We start from the raw sequence: 15842 nt of genomic DNA on the forward strand, positions 1-15842 counted from the left end.
GACTGTCGAGTTTCACATGAAAGCTCTCTTTTTATAGCCATTTTGAAAGTTTAATCGAACCCACAAATGTAATGCTCCAGATTCTCAACTATCTCAAAGGAAGGTCAGTTTTATAGCTCCTCTAAACAGCAAAACTGTTTACAGCGGTCCTAACATAATTGCACAAGGGTTTTCAAGTGTTTTCTAATCATCCATTAGCCTTCTAACACAGTTAGCAAACACAATGTACCATTAGAACACTGGAGTGATGGTTGCAGGAAATGGGCCTCTATACACCTATGTAGATATTGCATTAAAAAGCAGACGTTTGCAGCTAGAATAGTCATTTAGCACATTAACACTGTATAGAGTGTATTTCTGATTCATTTAATGTTATCCTCATCGAAAAAAACCTGTGCTTTTCTTTCAAAAACAAGGAAATTTCTAAGTGACCCTAAACTTTTGAACGGTAGTGTGTGTATATGTATATATATATATATATATATATATATATATATATATATATATATATATATATATATGTGTGTATATATATGTGTGTATATATATATATATATATATATATATATATATATATATATATATATATATATATATATATATACATACAGGGTGGGCCATTTATATGGATACACCTAAATAAAATGGGAATGGTTGGTGATATTAACTTCCTGTTTGTGGCACATTAGTATATGGGAGGGGGAAACTTTTCAAGCTGGGTGTTGACCATGGCGGCCATTTTGAAGTCAGCCATTTTGTATCCAACTTTAGTTTTTTCAATGGGAAGAGGGTCATGTGACACATCAAACTTATCGAGAATTTCACAAGAAAAACAATGGTGTGCTTGGTTTTAACGTTACTTTACAAGTTTCTGACCACTTATAAAATGTATTCAAAGTGCTGCCCATTGTGTTGGATCGTCAATGCAACCCTCTTCTCCCACTCTTCACACACTGATAGCAACACCGCAGAAGAAATGCTAGCACAGGCTTCACTTGCTAAAACTAGATATTTTATTGATCAGATCCATGATAAAGTTAAGTTTGTGAATAAACGGGTAGAAGAAGAATGAGTACTACCATTTTTCCTAGCAGGTTTTTTACATGCTAATTTGAAAGATATAACCCCTGTAAATAATATGATAATATTGTCAGATACAAGAAAAGCGTAAACAGGCAACAAATTAGAAAATGGTGTGACCTTTCAATGCATATTTCTAGTCACTTAACCCCTTCCCGCCCAATCACGTAACTGTACGTGAAAATTGGCGGTGTTTTCCTGCCTTTTCACGTACAGTTACGTGATGACACTAACCTGTCACCATGTCAGATGACATGGCGACAACGGGCAGATCGCGGCGGCGGGTGAAAACAGACACTCACCGCTCGCCGGCACAGGACCAATCAGTGCGGTCCTGTGACGTCGATGGCTGTTATTGGTCATTCAAAACTGAATGACCGATCACAGCATATGTAAACAAAAGACACAGGATTCTTCTTATCTCTGGCTCTGACAAGCTCATTTCTGTCAGAGAGCTTGTGAGAGTCGGTGTGTGAAGCCCTGTCAGAAACTAAAAGTTAAAGAAAAGTGAATAAAGATCTCTTCTAGATCTCCCCAGATTCTCCCAGATCTCTCCTGTCCCAGTAATTAGAGAATTGCCCCCAAATCGCTCACCCATTACCCCAGTGAAATTACTGCGCTATATTACTTTAGGCAATAGCCTAAATAGCCCCAGATCGCCCCCTCTCTGCCCAGTGAGAGAACATTGAGCCGTGTCAGTGTCTATACGATCCACACAGATCGCCATCATTCCCTGTTGCCGTGCCACATACAGTGACAGTTTTACACAGTGATCCGGTCAGTTACATCCCGCTCCTACATTTTTGAGAGCGCCAGTTTTTTTTCTAGTTAATACAAAAAAAAATAAAAAAAAATATATATAAATAAAAATGATAAAACAATTATTTTCTCTTAGGGACAGTTAAGTTTTAAAATTATATCTGTTACATTGTAGTGAACAATACTGCAATATGGCACAGAAATTTTATAGCCCAGAGGAGGCATATGCTATGCTATGCTCGGATACAGACTCTGCTAGCGAAGATGAAATGCAGTTCGTGATGACATCATCTTCGTCTAGCGAGTCTGATGAGCCCCCCCCCCAGCAGCGTAGAAGATTTGCTGGTTCTGACCAGCCCCCCGATAGTGAGGCGATATGGATGCCTGCTACGAATTATGCCCCCCAGGTTCCCAACTTCACCGCATCCTCGGGAATCCAAGTGGAGACCACGGGATTCAGAATTTTTAATTTTTTCTAATTATTTTTCTCCACTGAATACATAAATTTAATGATCAAACAGACTAATTTATATGCGGAACAATTTCTTGCCCACAATCCCACATCCTACTATTCCAAAGGCCAAATTTGGACCCCCACAAACTCAGAGGAGCTTTGCAAATTTTGGGGCCTGTTACTGAATATAGGCCTCATAATGAAACCCAGCATTAGGGACTACTGGTCATCGGATGTCCTATATTATACCCCCCTTTATGGCAACATTATGACCAGAAAAAGATTTGAGGTCATCCTCAAATTTCTGCATTATGCAGATAATACCTGTTGCCCACCCCCCAATGATCCAAATTATGACCGTTTATATAAAATAAGGCCTGCCATCAACCATTTGAATTTAAAATGTGCCCAAATTTACACCCCAGGTAAAAATATTGCGGTCGACGAGTCTCTCGTGAGTTTTAAGGGAAGGCTCCACTTCCGTCAATACCTCCCAAATAAAAGGGCTGAGTAATATTATATTCATATATTTTTGCCCAGTTACTAAAATTTAAAAGAAGCCCAAACAAAACTAAAAATTCTTACTACACCCCTAGATGAATACCTAAAGTGGTTTCACATTATAATTAGTCACACCAAATTAAAATATTTTTGAAAAACCCCTAACAAAATTCTCACTATACTCCTAGATGAATACCTTGAAGGGTAGAGTTTTCAAAATAAGGTCAGTTGGAATCACTGAAATAGCATACTTGACATAAAAATAAATGTTTTATTTGACAGCATCATTTCATATAAATGTAATATTCCTTCAATACATATTTTTTTTTATAATTTTACTGCGTTTGCCTATTATTATAACTATGTCCTGCCATATAAAGCTGTTATATTAATTCTTATAAACTGTTTGGTGATATGGGCATAGTTCTTCATATTTGAGGGTTACTCAATTTACAAGCTGTTCCTGATCAATACATTATGGGCTTTTTTGTTGTTTTGTTCAGGTTTTTGCACAACCTGTTAAACCCGAAAATACTTCCAGGAAAGCTGACAATATGTTAGGGGATTAGTGATCCTTTACTGTCCATAAAGATGGTGTTGGACACTGCCCTTTTATATATTCTGTAGGGGATTGGTTGTTTTGCGCACATTACGGTTTCTACTTTGCCGGGCAGGGACCTGTAGTGGTGTGCCAACGTCCCTTGGCACGTTCGTCTCTGATATAGAGATTTATGGGGCTAAAGAGACGTTGTATGACAAGTCCCTTTGAAAAAAGCAAGTGACATTATAAAGACCTGTTCTTTCATCCTGTGAACATGCTCAAGTTCTAACATTTTTCCTCCAGTTCTCAAATATATTGCCCTTTAGTCCAATACAGTTCTAATTTTATTTCTCCCTGCTTTTGTTAACAGCTATGGACTGACACATTTGTTGGTCATCTGCTTTGTTGGCACGACATAGTTACATACACTGGCAAATGCACTTCTACGGGTTAATATGCTGTGGAAGGCAACCATGCCCCAAAAATAATACATTTGGTAGAAAAATTACCACCTAAATACCATGATTCCGGCTATGAAAACCTAGCGGTACAAACACTCATTAAAACACTACGTGAATACTTTAGGGGTGAAGTTTTCAAAATGGGGTCACTTCTAGGGGTGTCAGGTCGTTCTGCCAGCTCAAATTCTTTATAGGCATTGAGTGGGGCCTATCAAGTCATTCAAGCTAAAATCATGTTTTGAAAAGCCAAAGAGTGCTTCTTTGCTTTGGGGCCACACTGTGTGGGCATGCAGCAGATTACGGCCAAAGTGGGGGTATTTCTGGACACAGGGGAAACTAGGTAATAAGTGTTGGGGTGCGTTTCATCAGTTTCATATATTATGTAGGAACAATATGTCCTAGAAATGACTCATTTGTGAAAAAAATTAAAATGTTATTCTTCATGCCAGATTTCCACAAGATTCTGCAAAAAGACTATTGGGTTAAAAAAAAGTCATCATACCCCTAGAAAAATTCCTTGAGAGGTGCAGTTCCCAAAATGGGGTAACTTTTGGGGGTTTCTACTGTTTTGGTCCCTCTAGGGCATTGCAAACACGACATGGCACCGAAAACCATTCCAGCAATATCTGCGCTCCAAATGGCACTCCTTCACTTCTGAGCACTGCCGTGGGTTTAAATAGCGGTTTATTACCGCATATGGGGTATTGCCGTAATCTGAAGAAATTGCTTCACAAATGTTGCAGTGCTTTTTCTCCCTTATTCCTTGTAAAAATTAGAAAATTCGATATTTTTTCTCAAAAAAAGTAGATTTTCATCTTCACAGACTAATTCCAATAAATTCAGCAAAAAAACTGTGGGCTCAAAATGCTAACTATACCCCTAGAAAAATTCCTTGAGGGGCGTAGTTTCCAAAATGGGGTCACATTTGGGGGGTTTCCACTGTTTTGATCCCTCCAATGCGTTGCAAACGCGACATGGCACCGAAAACCATTCCAGCAAAACCTGTGCTCCAAAATCCAAATGTCGCTCCTTCCCTTCTGAGCTCTGGCGTAGGTCTAAACAGCAGTTTATTACCACATATGGGGTATTTCCATAATCGAGAGAAATTGATTTAAAAATGTTGGGGTGCATTCTCTCATTTATTCTTTGTAAAAATTAAAAAATTCTTTGTTTTTTCAGAAAAAAAGTAGATTTTCATCTTCACAGACTAATTGCAATAAATTCAGCAAAAAACCTGTGGGGTCAAAATGCTAACTATGCCCCTAGAAAAATTCCTTGAGGGGTATAGTTTCCAAAATGGGGTCACTTTTGGGGGGTTTCCACTGTTTTGGTCCCTCCAGTGCGTTGCAAACGTGACATGGCACTGAAAACCATTCCAGCAAAATCTGCGCTCCGAAAGCCAAATGTCGCTCCTTCCCTGCTGAGCTCTGACGTGGGTCTAAACAGAACTTTATTACCACATATGGGGTATTGCTGCAATCGGGAAAAATCGCTTTATAAATGTTGGGGTGCTTTTTCTCCTTTATTCCTTGTAAAAATTAGAAAATTCTATGTTTTTTCAGAAAAAAAAGTAGATTTTCTTCTTTACAGACTAATTCCAATAAATTCAGCAAAAACCTGTGGGGTCAAAATGCTAACTATACCCCTAAAAAAATTCCTTGAGGGGTGTAGTTTCCAAAATGTTTTGGCACCATAAGGCCTCTTCAAACCTGACATGGTGCCTAAAATATATTCTAAAAACGGAGGCCCCAAAATCCACTAGGTGCTCTCTTGCTTCTGAGGCCTGTGCTTCAGACCATTATCACACTAGGGCCACATGTGGAATGTTTTTAAAAACGGCAGAATCTGGGCAATAAATATTGAGTTGCATTTCTTTGGTAAAACCTTCTGTGTTACAGAATTTTTTTTATTACAAATGAATTTTGGCAAAAAAAAAGAAATTTGTGAATTTCACATCTACATTGCTTTAATTCCTGAGAAACACCTAAGGGGTTAAAACACTTTCTAAATGCTGTTTTGAATACTTTGAGGGGTGCAGTTTTCAAAATGGGGTGGTTTATTGGGGACTTCCTAATATATAAGGCCCTAAAAGCCACTTCAGAACTGAACTGGTCCCTGAAAAAATAGCCTTTTGAATTTTTCTTGAAAATGTGAGAAATTGCGGCGAAAGTTCTAAGCCTTGTAACGTCGTAGAAAAATAAAAGAATGTTTAAAAAATGATGCAAACATAATGAAGACATATGGGATATGTGAAATAGTAACTATTTTGTGTGATATTACTATGTCTTTTACAAGCAGCTACATTTAAATTTAGAAAAATGCAAATTTTTTCAAATTTTCTCTTAATTTTGGTGTTTTTCACAAATAAATATAGAATTTATCGACCAAATTTTTTCACTAATATAAAGTCCAATATGTCACGAGGAAACAGTCTCAGAATCACTTGGATAGGTGAAAGCATTCCCAAGCTATTACTACATAAAGTGACACATGTCGGATTTGAAAAAATGGGGCTGGTCCTGAAGGCCAAAATGAGCTTGGTCCTGAAGGGGTTAAGGATTAAAGATCATTCTGGCATATCGTTTAAGATTTTGCCAAAAGTCTTAAATGAATGGAAAAATCAGGGACTGGTATGGGTTAAAGATTTATTCGACCATACAGGGAAAATGAGGAGTTTTCAGGATCTTTGTCGTCAATTTCAGATCAGTGTTAGATATTATTTTACATACAAACAAGTGAGTGAGTTTTTTTGAGAAAATAAGGACAGGAGGATAAATAGATTTAGGTCGATCCCATTATTCGAAGATCTAACTGCTTCCGGGACCTCTATCTCGTTAGCAAAAATGTATGCTAATATCAAAAAAAATTAGCAGGTAAAGGGAGAGCTTTGCTCAGCAGAAGGGTGGCATAGAAATGGGAATAAATCTGCCAGCATATGAGATCATGTAAAGAATGCAGAAAGGAAGTAGAATGGTTAAAAGAGTAATGATCTCTGAAAAATGGCGAGAAATGCACTTCTTTATAGTGAATAGGCTGTATTATGATTTTAGTATTCCGTTAGAAAAATATCTGGTTGATTATAAGGCCCAATGGCCAAACTGCGGAGAATTGAAGTCCTCCTTACTCCATGGATTCTGGACATGTATTCTAATCCAGCTGTTTATTAGAGAAGTGGAAGAGGTAATTCAGATAGGGGCTAGAGTGAGAATTACAATAGATATGTGGCTTTTTTTGTTCTATTTTCAGGAAAAGCAAATACGAGTTGGTAAGATGGCCTTGATACATTTGGTTTTGGCTGCCAAAAAGGCAATATTAATAAAATGGATCAAACCACAACCTCCTATAATGGAAATGCTAATAGATATTCTGGGAAAAATGATGTTGATGGAAGTAGTGGTTGAAGGAAACGAGGAGAAGCCAGACGGAGATAGTCCTTTGAGAGAGATGGGGAGAATTTCTAAAGAAATATTATGGTATTGAGGATATTTTCGCTCAGTGGAATATGTTTTTTCCGGAGAAATTTAGTTAGATATGAAAGCACGACAGACAAATGGGGGTGGAGGGGTGGGGATGGGAGAAAAGGAGATGTCAATTTGGTTGTAAACATATAGTTCCTTTTTTTTCTGTTATATGTAATATTGATTTGCAACAATAAACAAAAGAGATACCAAATGTTAAGGTGTCAGGGGTGCCCCTAGATGCCTAGATGAGTTTATAAAGAGACAGGTCATTATCCAATTACTGTGGCCCAATGGGACAGGAAAGAGAATTTGAGGGGTATGGGTCCAATCTAAATTAAGTTTAGGAAAGAGCATTCCTGGAGTTTATAGTTATTTGTGGTAAGGTTTGTATGTTAGTAAGAAGCAAAAGTGGGACTATGCTTTAAGTGAGATGATAGCAAATTTCAGGGCACATTTGGTTACATGGCTCTTGGGATTTTGTCCAACCCTGCTCTAGGGCACTTTCACACGTGGCGAAATTGCTGTGGAATTCCGCTGCCCACAGTCCACAGTGAAATTCTCCAGCGGCCGTTTTTTACATTTGTTTCTATACATTTTTAGGAAAGATAGTTCAGATGTTGCAGAAAATAACTGTGCAGAAATCAGGCAGCGGCGCAGAATCTTCCCTCCGCAGCATGCACTGTCTGTTGCGGAATTTCACTGTGGATTTCAGCCTTTGCAATGCAAAAACTGAAATCTGTAGCAAGTTCGCTGTGATTTCTGCAACGTCTGAATTACCTGTCAAATATGCAAATGTTGGTGCAGATTCGTTGCGTAATTGCCCCAAATCTGGCAAATTTATCGATGGTATTCTACTTAGTCCAACGTGGGCTGTAAATATTTAGAACATGCAACAAATAGTTTTGGTGTTTTACACAAGAATGTGATACATGTTTGGTCAACATATGAATAAAAAGAAAGAGAAAGAAATAAGAATTTGTGATAATTGACAAAAGTTGCTAAATTTTAGATATGACCTTATTTGTCCCTGGACATTTTCCAGTTGACGTATGGGGAGTCCAAAAATATTTACCAAAAGGCTTCACAATATGGAGCCCACAAATGAGACCCAACTCTAACAGTGCATTAAACTATTTTCACAATTTCTTTATTGTAATCTATTCAAGCGCTTTTTTTCTGGGTCAAATAAAAGAAAAAAAGCACTTTAATAAAGTACAATAAAAAATTTGTGTAAATAGTTAATTCCATTGTTAGAGTTGGGTCATATTTGTGGCCTTTTTGTAAAAATTTTTGGAGTATAATTAAAACCCACCCATTGCATAAAAACTTAGGTGTCCTAGTATTTCGTTTTAGTTGATACAAGGGAGTATTTAAAATCCAGCATATAACAAAACACATGTATCTTAGTTAAACAGAACGTTACCTACTGAATGCGTTATACCGTACATTACCAGCAGCAATGGCAGATGATCTTAAGGACACCTGGAAAGATTAGCCTTCAGTTTCCTGCTAATTACCACTTGACGCCACATGAAATCCTGATGTACTTTCCAAAGCATATGGTCAATCTACGTAACGTGTAGATCCATGGCTGATGATGTCTGATTTGTGCTTCTTTAGTTGAATGCTCAAAGAGCCACTAAATCCAAGGTACATCATCAGATATTTGTAATATCATTTATAAATGTATGTAGATGTTTCTATTATCATAACTGCAGATATGAGATAAAGTAGTGATCTTTTCTGAAGGTTTTCTGGAGTTCCTGCTGATCATCCCATTGAAGAACACTACAAACATCCTGCTACCAACCTTAACCAGTTCCCGACCGCCGGCTGTATATAAATGTCCGGTGGTCTGGGTCTTTAAAACCTGCGCCATTGTGTATTTACGGTGCGGGTCTTAGCTTGCTGCCCGAGCGATCGGGCTGTTGAATGTCGGGTCTTCCACTGGTTCTATCTTCTCTGATCACTTGTACTCAGCGCTCAATGTACAGCGCTGTGTACAGAATAGAAGCAGTGACGGCACCGCTGCTTCTATTGCTCCTGGAGATCATGTGACTGGTCACATGATTGCCGGGTTCCATTAGTGGCAGGCTGCTGCTCGGTCTAACTAGACCGAGCACAGCCCTTTTAGTGACAGTGGAAAGATAAAGCCTCAGCAAAGGCCCTTCTATACCGGCCGATAATCGGCTGGTGTAATGAGCGCCAATCAACGAGACATCATTGATCGGCGCTCGTTTGCTCCTATCATACAGAGCTATAAATGGGGGCTGCAGTGAAGAATTTTCCCTCCGCAGCATGCACTGTCTGTTGCAGAATTTCACTGCGGATTTCAGCCTTTGCAATGCAAAAACTGAAATCTGTGGCAAGTCCGCTGTGATTTCTGCAACGTCTGAATTACCTGTCAAATTTATCGATGGTATTCTAGTTAGTCCAACGTGGGCTGTAAATATTTAGAACATGCAACAAATAGTTTTGGTGTTTTACACAAGAATGTAATACATGTTTGGTCAACATATGAAGAAAAAGAAAGAAATAAGAATTTGTGATATTTGCCAAAAGTTGATACATTTTAGATATGACCTTATTTCTCCCTGGACATTTTCCAGTTGAAGTATGGGGAGTCCAAAAATATTTACCAAAATGCTTCAAAATATGGAGCCCACAAATGAGACCCAACTCTAACAGTGCATTAAACTATTTTCACAATTTCTTTATTGTAATCTATTCAAGCGCTTTTTTTTCTGGGTCAAATAAAAGAAAAAAAGCACTTTAATAAAGTACAATAAAGAATTTGTGTAAATAGTTAATTCCATTATTAGAGTTGGGTCATATTTGTGGCCTTTTTGTAAATATTTTTGGAGTATAATTAAAACCCATCCATTGCATAAAAACGTAGGTGTCCTAGTATTTCGTTTTAGTTAATACAAGGGAGTATTTAAAATCCAGCATATAACAAAACACATGTATAACAAAACACACTGTGTTAAACAGAACGTTACCTACTGAATGCGTTATACCGTACATTACCAGCAGCAATGGCAGATGATCTTAAGGACACCTGGAAAGATTAGCCTTCAGTTTCCTGCTAATTACCACTTGACGCCACATGAAATCCTGATGTACTTTCCAAAGCATATGGTCAATCTACGTAACGTGTTGATCCATGGCTGATGATGTCTGATTTGTGCTTCTTTAGTTGAATGCTTAAAGAGCCACTAAATCCAAGGTACATCATCAGATATTTGTAATATCATTTATAAATGTATGTAGATGTTTCTATTATCATAACTGCAGATATAAGATAAAGTAGTGATCTTTTCTGAAGGTTTTCTGGAGTTCCTGCTGATCATCCCATTGAAGAACACTACAAACATACTGTTGCCAACCTTAACCAGTTCCCGACCGCCGGCTGTATATAAACGTCCAGTGGTCAGGGTCTTTAAAACCTGCGCCATTGAGTATTTACGGTGCGGATTTTGGCTTGCTGCCCGAGTGATCGGGCTGTTGAATGTCGGGTCTTCCACTGGTTCTATCTTCTCTGATCACTTGTACTCAGCGCTCAATGTACAGCGCTGTGTACAGAATAGAAGCAGTGGCGGCACCGCTGCTTCTATTGGTCCCGGAGGTCATGTGACTGGTCACATGATTGCCGGGTTCCATTAGTGGCAGGCTGCTGCTCGGTCTAACTAGACCCAGCACAGCCCTTTTAGTGACAGTGGAAAGATAAAGCTTCATCAAAGGCCCTTCTACACCGGCCGATAATCGGCCGGAGCAATGAGCACCAATCAACGAGACATCGTTGATCGGCGCTCGTTTTCTCCTGTCACACAGAGCTATGGATGGGGGCGAGCGGTTGTTACTCCGATCGCTCGTCCCCATACATTATTATCATGTCGGCAGCACGTCTCACTGTTTACACAAGGAGATGAGCTGACGACAACGATAATCTTTTACTTTTTTAAAACGATACGACCAGCAGATGATCGAGCAATTGCTCGTTCATCTGCTAATCGCTGCCCTGTTTACACAGGGCAATTATCGGCAATGAGTATTCTATGAACGATCGTCTGCCTGATAATTGCCCAGTGTAAGGCCCCATGCACACGACTGTAAAAACTCCCGTTATTACGGGTCGTAATTACGACCCGTAATAACGTGCTCATAGACTTCTATTCGCCACGGGTACCTTCCCGTTTTCTTACGGGAAGGTGCCCGTGCCATTGAAAAAGATAAAACATGTCCTATTTTATGCCGTAATAACGGCACGGACAGCCCATAGAAGTCTATGGAGCTCCCATAATGACGGATGGCTACATGTGTGCACCCGTCATTATGGCAGCGTTGCTAGGCGACGTCAGTAAATAGTCACTGTCCAGGGTGCTGAACTCTTTCAGCACCCTGGACAGTGAATTCCAATCAGAATATAGAGCAACCTGTAAAAAAAACAAATAAAAGACGTTCATACTTACCGAGAACTTCCTGCTTCCTCCAGTCCGGTCTCCCGGCCGTTGCCTTGGTGACGCGTCCCTCTCGACATCTAGCACGACATCCCTGGATGACGTTTCAGCCCATGTGACCGCTGCAGCCAATCACAGGTCAATCACAGGCTGCAGCGGTCACATGGACTGCCGCGTCATCCAGGGAGGTCGGGCTGGATGTGAAGAGAGGGACGCGTCACCAAGACAACGACCGGGTAAGTATGAATTTCTTTAACTTTTATTACAGAAAGGGCTGTCCCTTCTCTCTATCCTGCACTGATAGAGAGAAGGGCTGCCGATTAGTGCAGTGCTATTTTGCCGCCAAAAACGTGCACGTAAATACGGGTGGAATACGGGTGACACCGGACCCATATTTACGGGCACGGGTCCGTAAATACTGGTGCAAAACGGGTCGACCTTTGATGGACAGACATAATAATATAAAATAGAAGTAAAATAAAGTCCAAAAAACCGTAATAATAATTAGACATAAATTAGACATAATTAGACATAAAATACCTGCCCAAAAAAAAACGTTCTCCCCCACCAATCATTGTCGTAATGCTAGCCCAGACTGAATTACCCTAAAATACACAGGTAATATATAAAAATTTACAGTAGACAATGATGATCACATATAAAAGGTCTATTTTAAGGTAAAAGTTAATTATTACCAGAAAAAATTAGCTGAAAATTAAAAAAGCATATTTTTTCTTATTATTATTTTCAAACTTTAAGCCTAGAAATTCTAAAATAGCAAAATAATGTGTATAAACATGATAAAAAAAGAAACCTGCATTGTCTGCAGAAAAAAACATTGCAAACATCACGTCGCTAGCCCAACAAATAAAAAAGTTATAGCCGTTTAACTAATGCATGCTAAAATTGGCTAAACAGTGTCTGATGCTGAAGGCTCAAAATAGCCCGATCCTGAACTGGTTAACCCCTTAAAGCTATGTGACATAATAGACTGTCACAGGTGTTGTCCTGTTAACGCAAACTGACAGACTATTACGTCATAGCATTAACAGGGTACTGTGTCTGCAGACACAGTTTTAAAGCAATGATAGCTTAACGCTATCACTGCTTCAAGGCCAGGACTGGAGCTAGCCTCCGATCCGGCCGATTAACCCCTTAGATGCAGCGCTCAAAAGCGAGCACTGCATTTATGGTCTTTACAAGCAAATCGGAACCCCGCAATGGAATCGCGGGGTACCGATGACTGCTCCGACAGACCGGAGGCCTAACGATGTCCTCCTGTCTGCCAAGTAGGGACCTAAAAGCGGGGCCTAAAAGGCATCCGGCCACAGTAACCAGATGGCGCAAGCTCAGAATCTGAGCCTGCGACATCAGCCGCTGGTGTCAGCTGTATGTTACAGCTGACACTGTGATGTAAGGGTATGTTCACACAGCAACGCAAAATACGTCTGAAATTACGGAGCTGTTTTCAGGAGAAAACAGCTCCTGAATTTCAGACGTTTTTACAAGTGCACGCGTTTTTCGCGCCGTCTTTTACGGACGTAATTGGAGCTGGTTTTCATTGGAGTCAAGGAAAAACGGCTCCAATTACGTCCCAAGAAGTGTCCTGCACTTCTTTGACGCGGCCGTAATTTTACGTGCCGTCTTTTGACAGCAACACGTAAAATGACAACTCGTCTGCACGGAACATCGTAAGACCCATTGCAAGCAATGGGCAGATGTTTGCCGATGTATTGGAGCCGTCTTTTCAGGCGTAATTTGAGGCGTAAAATGCCTCCATTATGTCTGAAAAGAGGTCGTGTGCACATACGCTCACAACAGGGAATGGAGCTAGCTCCGATCCCTGCCATTAACCCCTTAGATGGGACCTAATAGACTACGTGGGTAGTGCAATGCATTCGAGTAAAGATAAAAAGTGGGACAAAAAAAAAAGTTGAATATAAGTGTAAAAAGAAAAGGTTCCGGTTAATAAAAACAAACACTGCCTTTTTTCCTATAATAAGTCTTTTATTTGGGAAAAAAATGAAAACGTTAAAAAAAGTACACATAATTGGTATCGCCGCGTCTGTAATGACCCAATCTATAAACTATAATGTTATTTTTCCCACACGGTGAACACCGCAAATAAATAAATAAAAAACAATGCCATAATAGCTATTTTTTTCACCACCCCTCCCAAAACAAGGAATAAAAAATGACCAAAAAGTTCCATGTACCCCAAAAGAGTACCAATAAAAACTACAGCCCATCACGCAATAAACTAGCCCTTACACAGCTTTTTTTTAGCGTAAAATAAAAAAGTTCTGGCTCTCAGAATATGGTGACACAAAATGTACAGAGTGTTCAAAAGCGGATAAGATCAGGCACCATTTCGAAAATCTGCCTGTGTAAGACAACTCTTACTATCCTGCCATATCTAGGCCTTCAGTTGTATAAAAGAGCTTTTATTAACTTACCCAACCTCTAATGATAATCAGATGACTCTGCTCATTCCCTCCCACTCTATACAGCAAAGTTGACAAGTGAGCTACAGGAAATAGGAAATAGGAAGCGTCAGCCGATTGTGACTGCTCTAGGAGTCAGTATGAAAACTGGAATATTTCAAGATTATATTTTATGTAGGCACATAAAAAAATAAAAAATAAAATAAAAAATAAAGTTATATAATTTTTATAATAAAAACCTGGTTTAAATAATATGTAGTTTCCTGATAATAACTTTTCAAAAATAAGTGCATACAGGTAACCGTACTCATCTGGGCAGGAAATGGTCATAAGGTAGACATTAGTGTTCCTTTAATTTCAAGTCAGGGGCAGGATAAAACTTCTCCCTTTCCCAATCCATAAACACTTTTTTAGATGGGTGTTTTAGCCCATCTGTACAAGCTTGCAGCTGCTGGGCCCATAGCAGATTTCATGCCTGCTATACTGATAGTTGTGTCCTTGATTTAATGTTCTTAAAATATTGTGTAACCATGGTTGATTGTGTTAGGTTACACAAATGGTATTTGAATGCTACAGGACTTTTGTGTTGCTTTGTTTTGTTAATCTGTTGATATATTCTATTTCAGGATCACATGATTCATTCAGCTATTGGGTTGATGAAAAATCTCCTGTTGGACCAGACCAGGCAACATCAATTAAACGCTTAGCAAAAATCTCATTGGTAAAGAAACTTATGAAGAAATGGTCCGTTACCCAGAATTTAACTTTTAAGGAACAATTGGAGTCAGGTATTCGTTATTTTGACCTACGTGTATCTTCTAAACCAGAGGAGGCCGAAATAGAGATATACTTCATACATGGATTATATGGAATTAAAGTATGGGATGGACTCACAGAAATTAACACTTTCCTTACAAATTACAGCACAGAAGTTGTGTTGTTAGACTTTAACCACTTCTATGCAATGGAACATGAACATCATTTGTATCTTGTGAACATGCTGCGAGAGGTGTTTGGCAGAAAACTCTGTACAGCTGACTGTGTTGAAAACATTACATTACAGTACCTGTGGGAAAGGAAGTATCAGGTAGGTAAATACTTGATGAAAAATCTTTTATTTTTTATTTTTTGAAAGCTCACGGCTATAGGTCAGCCACAATCTATGTGGCTCAATATATACACATATGCCCCACGTGGACAAAAACTAGTAGTAGTGCCACATATGGGGAAGGCTAAAATAGTCTATGGTAAATACTTTGTAAACTACATAACATCTGTCTGTTTACTTGTTACTTTGGTAGTTTTTATTATCCCTATGTTTTCTCCTTAACTTGTATGATGGACCACCACAAAAATAGAAACAAACTAAATAGAAAATAGGTACACCCCCTCCCCACGACATATGTACATGTATGCTGCGGTAGATTTTTTACATGCCCCTTTTTGAGTGTCTGCTATTCTCTCCATTGTGGTAGCCTCAGTGTTCCAACTGAAGAGTTTCTTTAAGTACCAGTTTGAGCCTAGATAAGTTTTACCCACTGTCCCCATAAGTGCCAGCTATTGTTTCCCCAGAGTGCACCTACAAATTACAGCTTTCATATTCCTAGAATTGTTGGTCACAGTGAGCTTATAAGTTACAGGCTCAGAAACCCTTTAAGTGGCAGACATAGTGTCCCTATAA

The 15842-nt window shown here is 39.1% G+C and overlaps 1 protein-coding gene across 1 annotated transcript in view; it reads left to right on the plus strand.

The window, feature by feature from the left end:
* The window catches only part of PLCXD2 (phosphatidylinositol specific phospholipase C X domain containing 2), a 57407-nt gene that overhangs the window by 13767 nt on the left and 27798 nt on the right, over positions 1-15842 (plus strand). Inside the window, exon 2 of the mRNA XM_075850592.1 lies at positions 14788-15248. Coding sequence (XP_075706707.1) covers positions 14788-15248 — 461 coding nt within the window. The remainder of the gene's footprint in view (positions 1-14787; positions 15249-15842) is intronic.

The sequence above is a fragment of the Rhinoderma darwinii genome, chromosome 2, assembly GCF_050947455.1.
Source record: "Rhinoderma darwinii isolate aRhiDar2 chromosome 2, aRhiDar2.hap1, whole genome shotgun sequence".
In the NCBI taxonomy this organism is placed as follows: domain Eukaryota; kingdom Metazoa; phylum Chordata; class Amphibia; order Anura; family Rhinodermatidae; genus Rhinoderma; species Rhinoderma darwinii.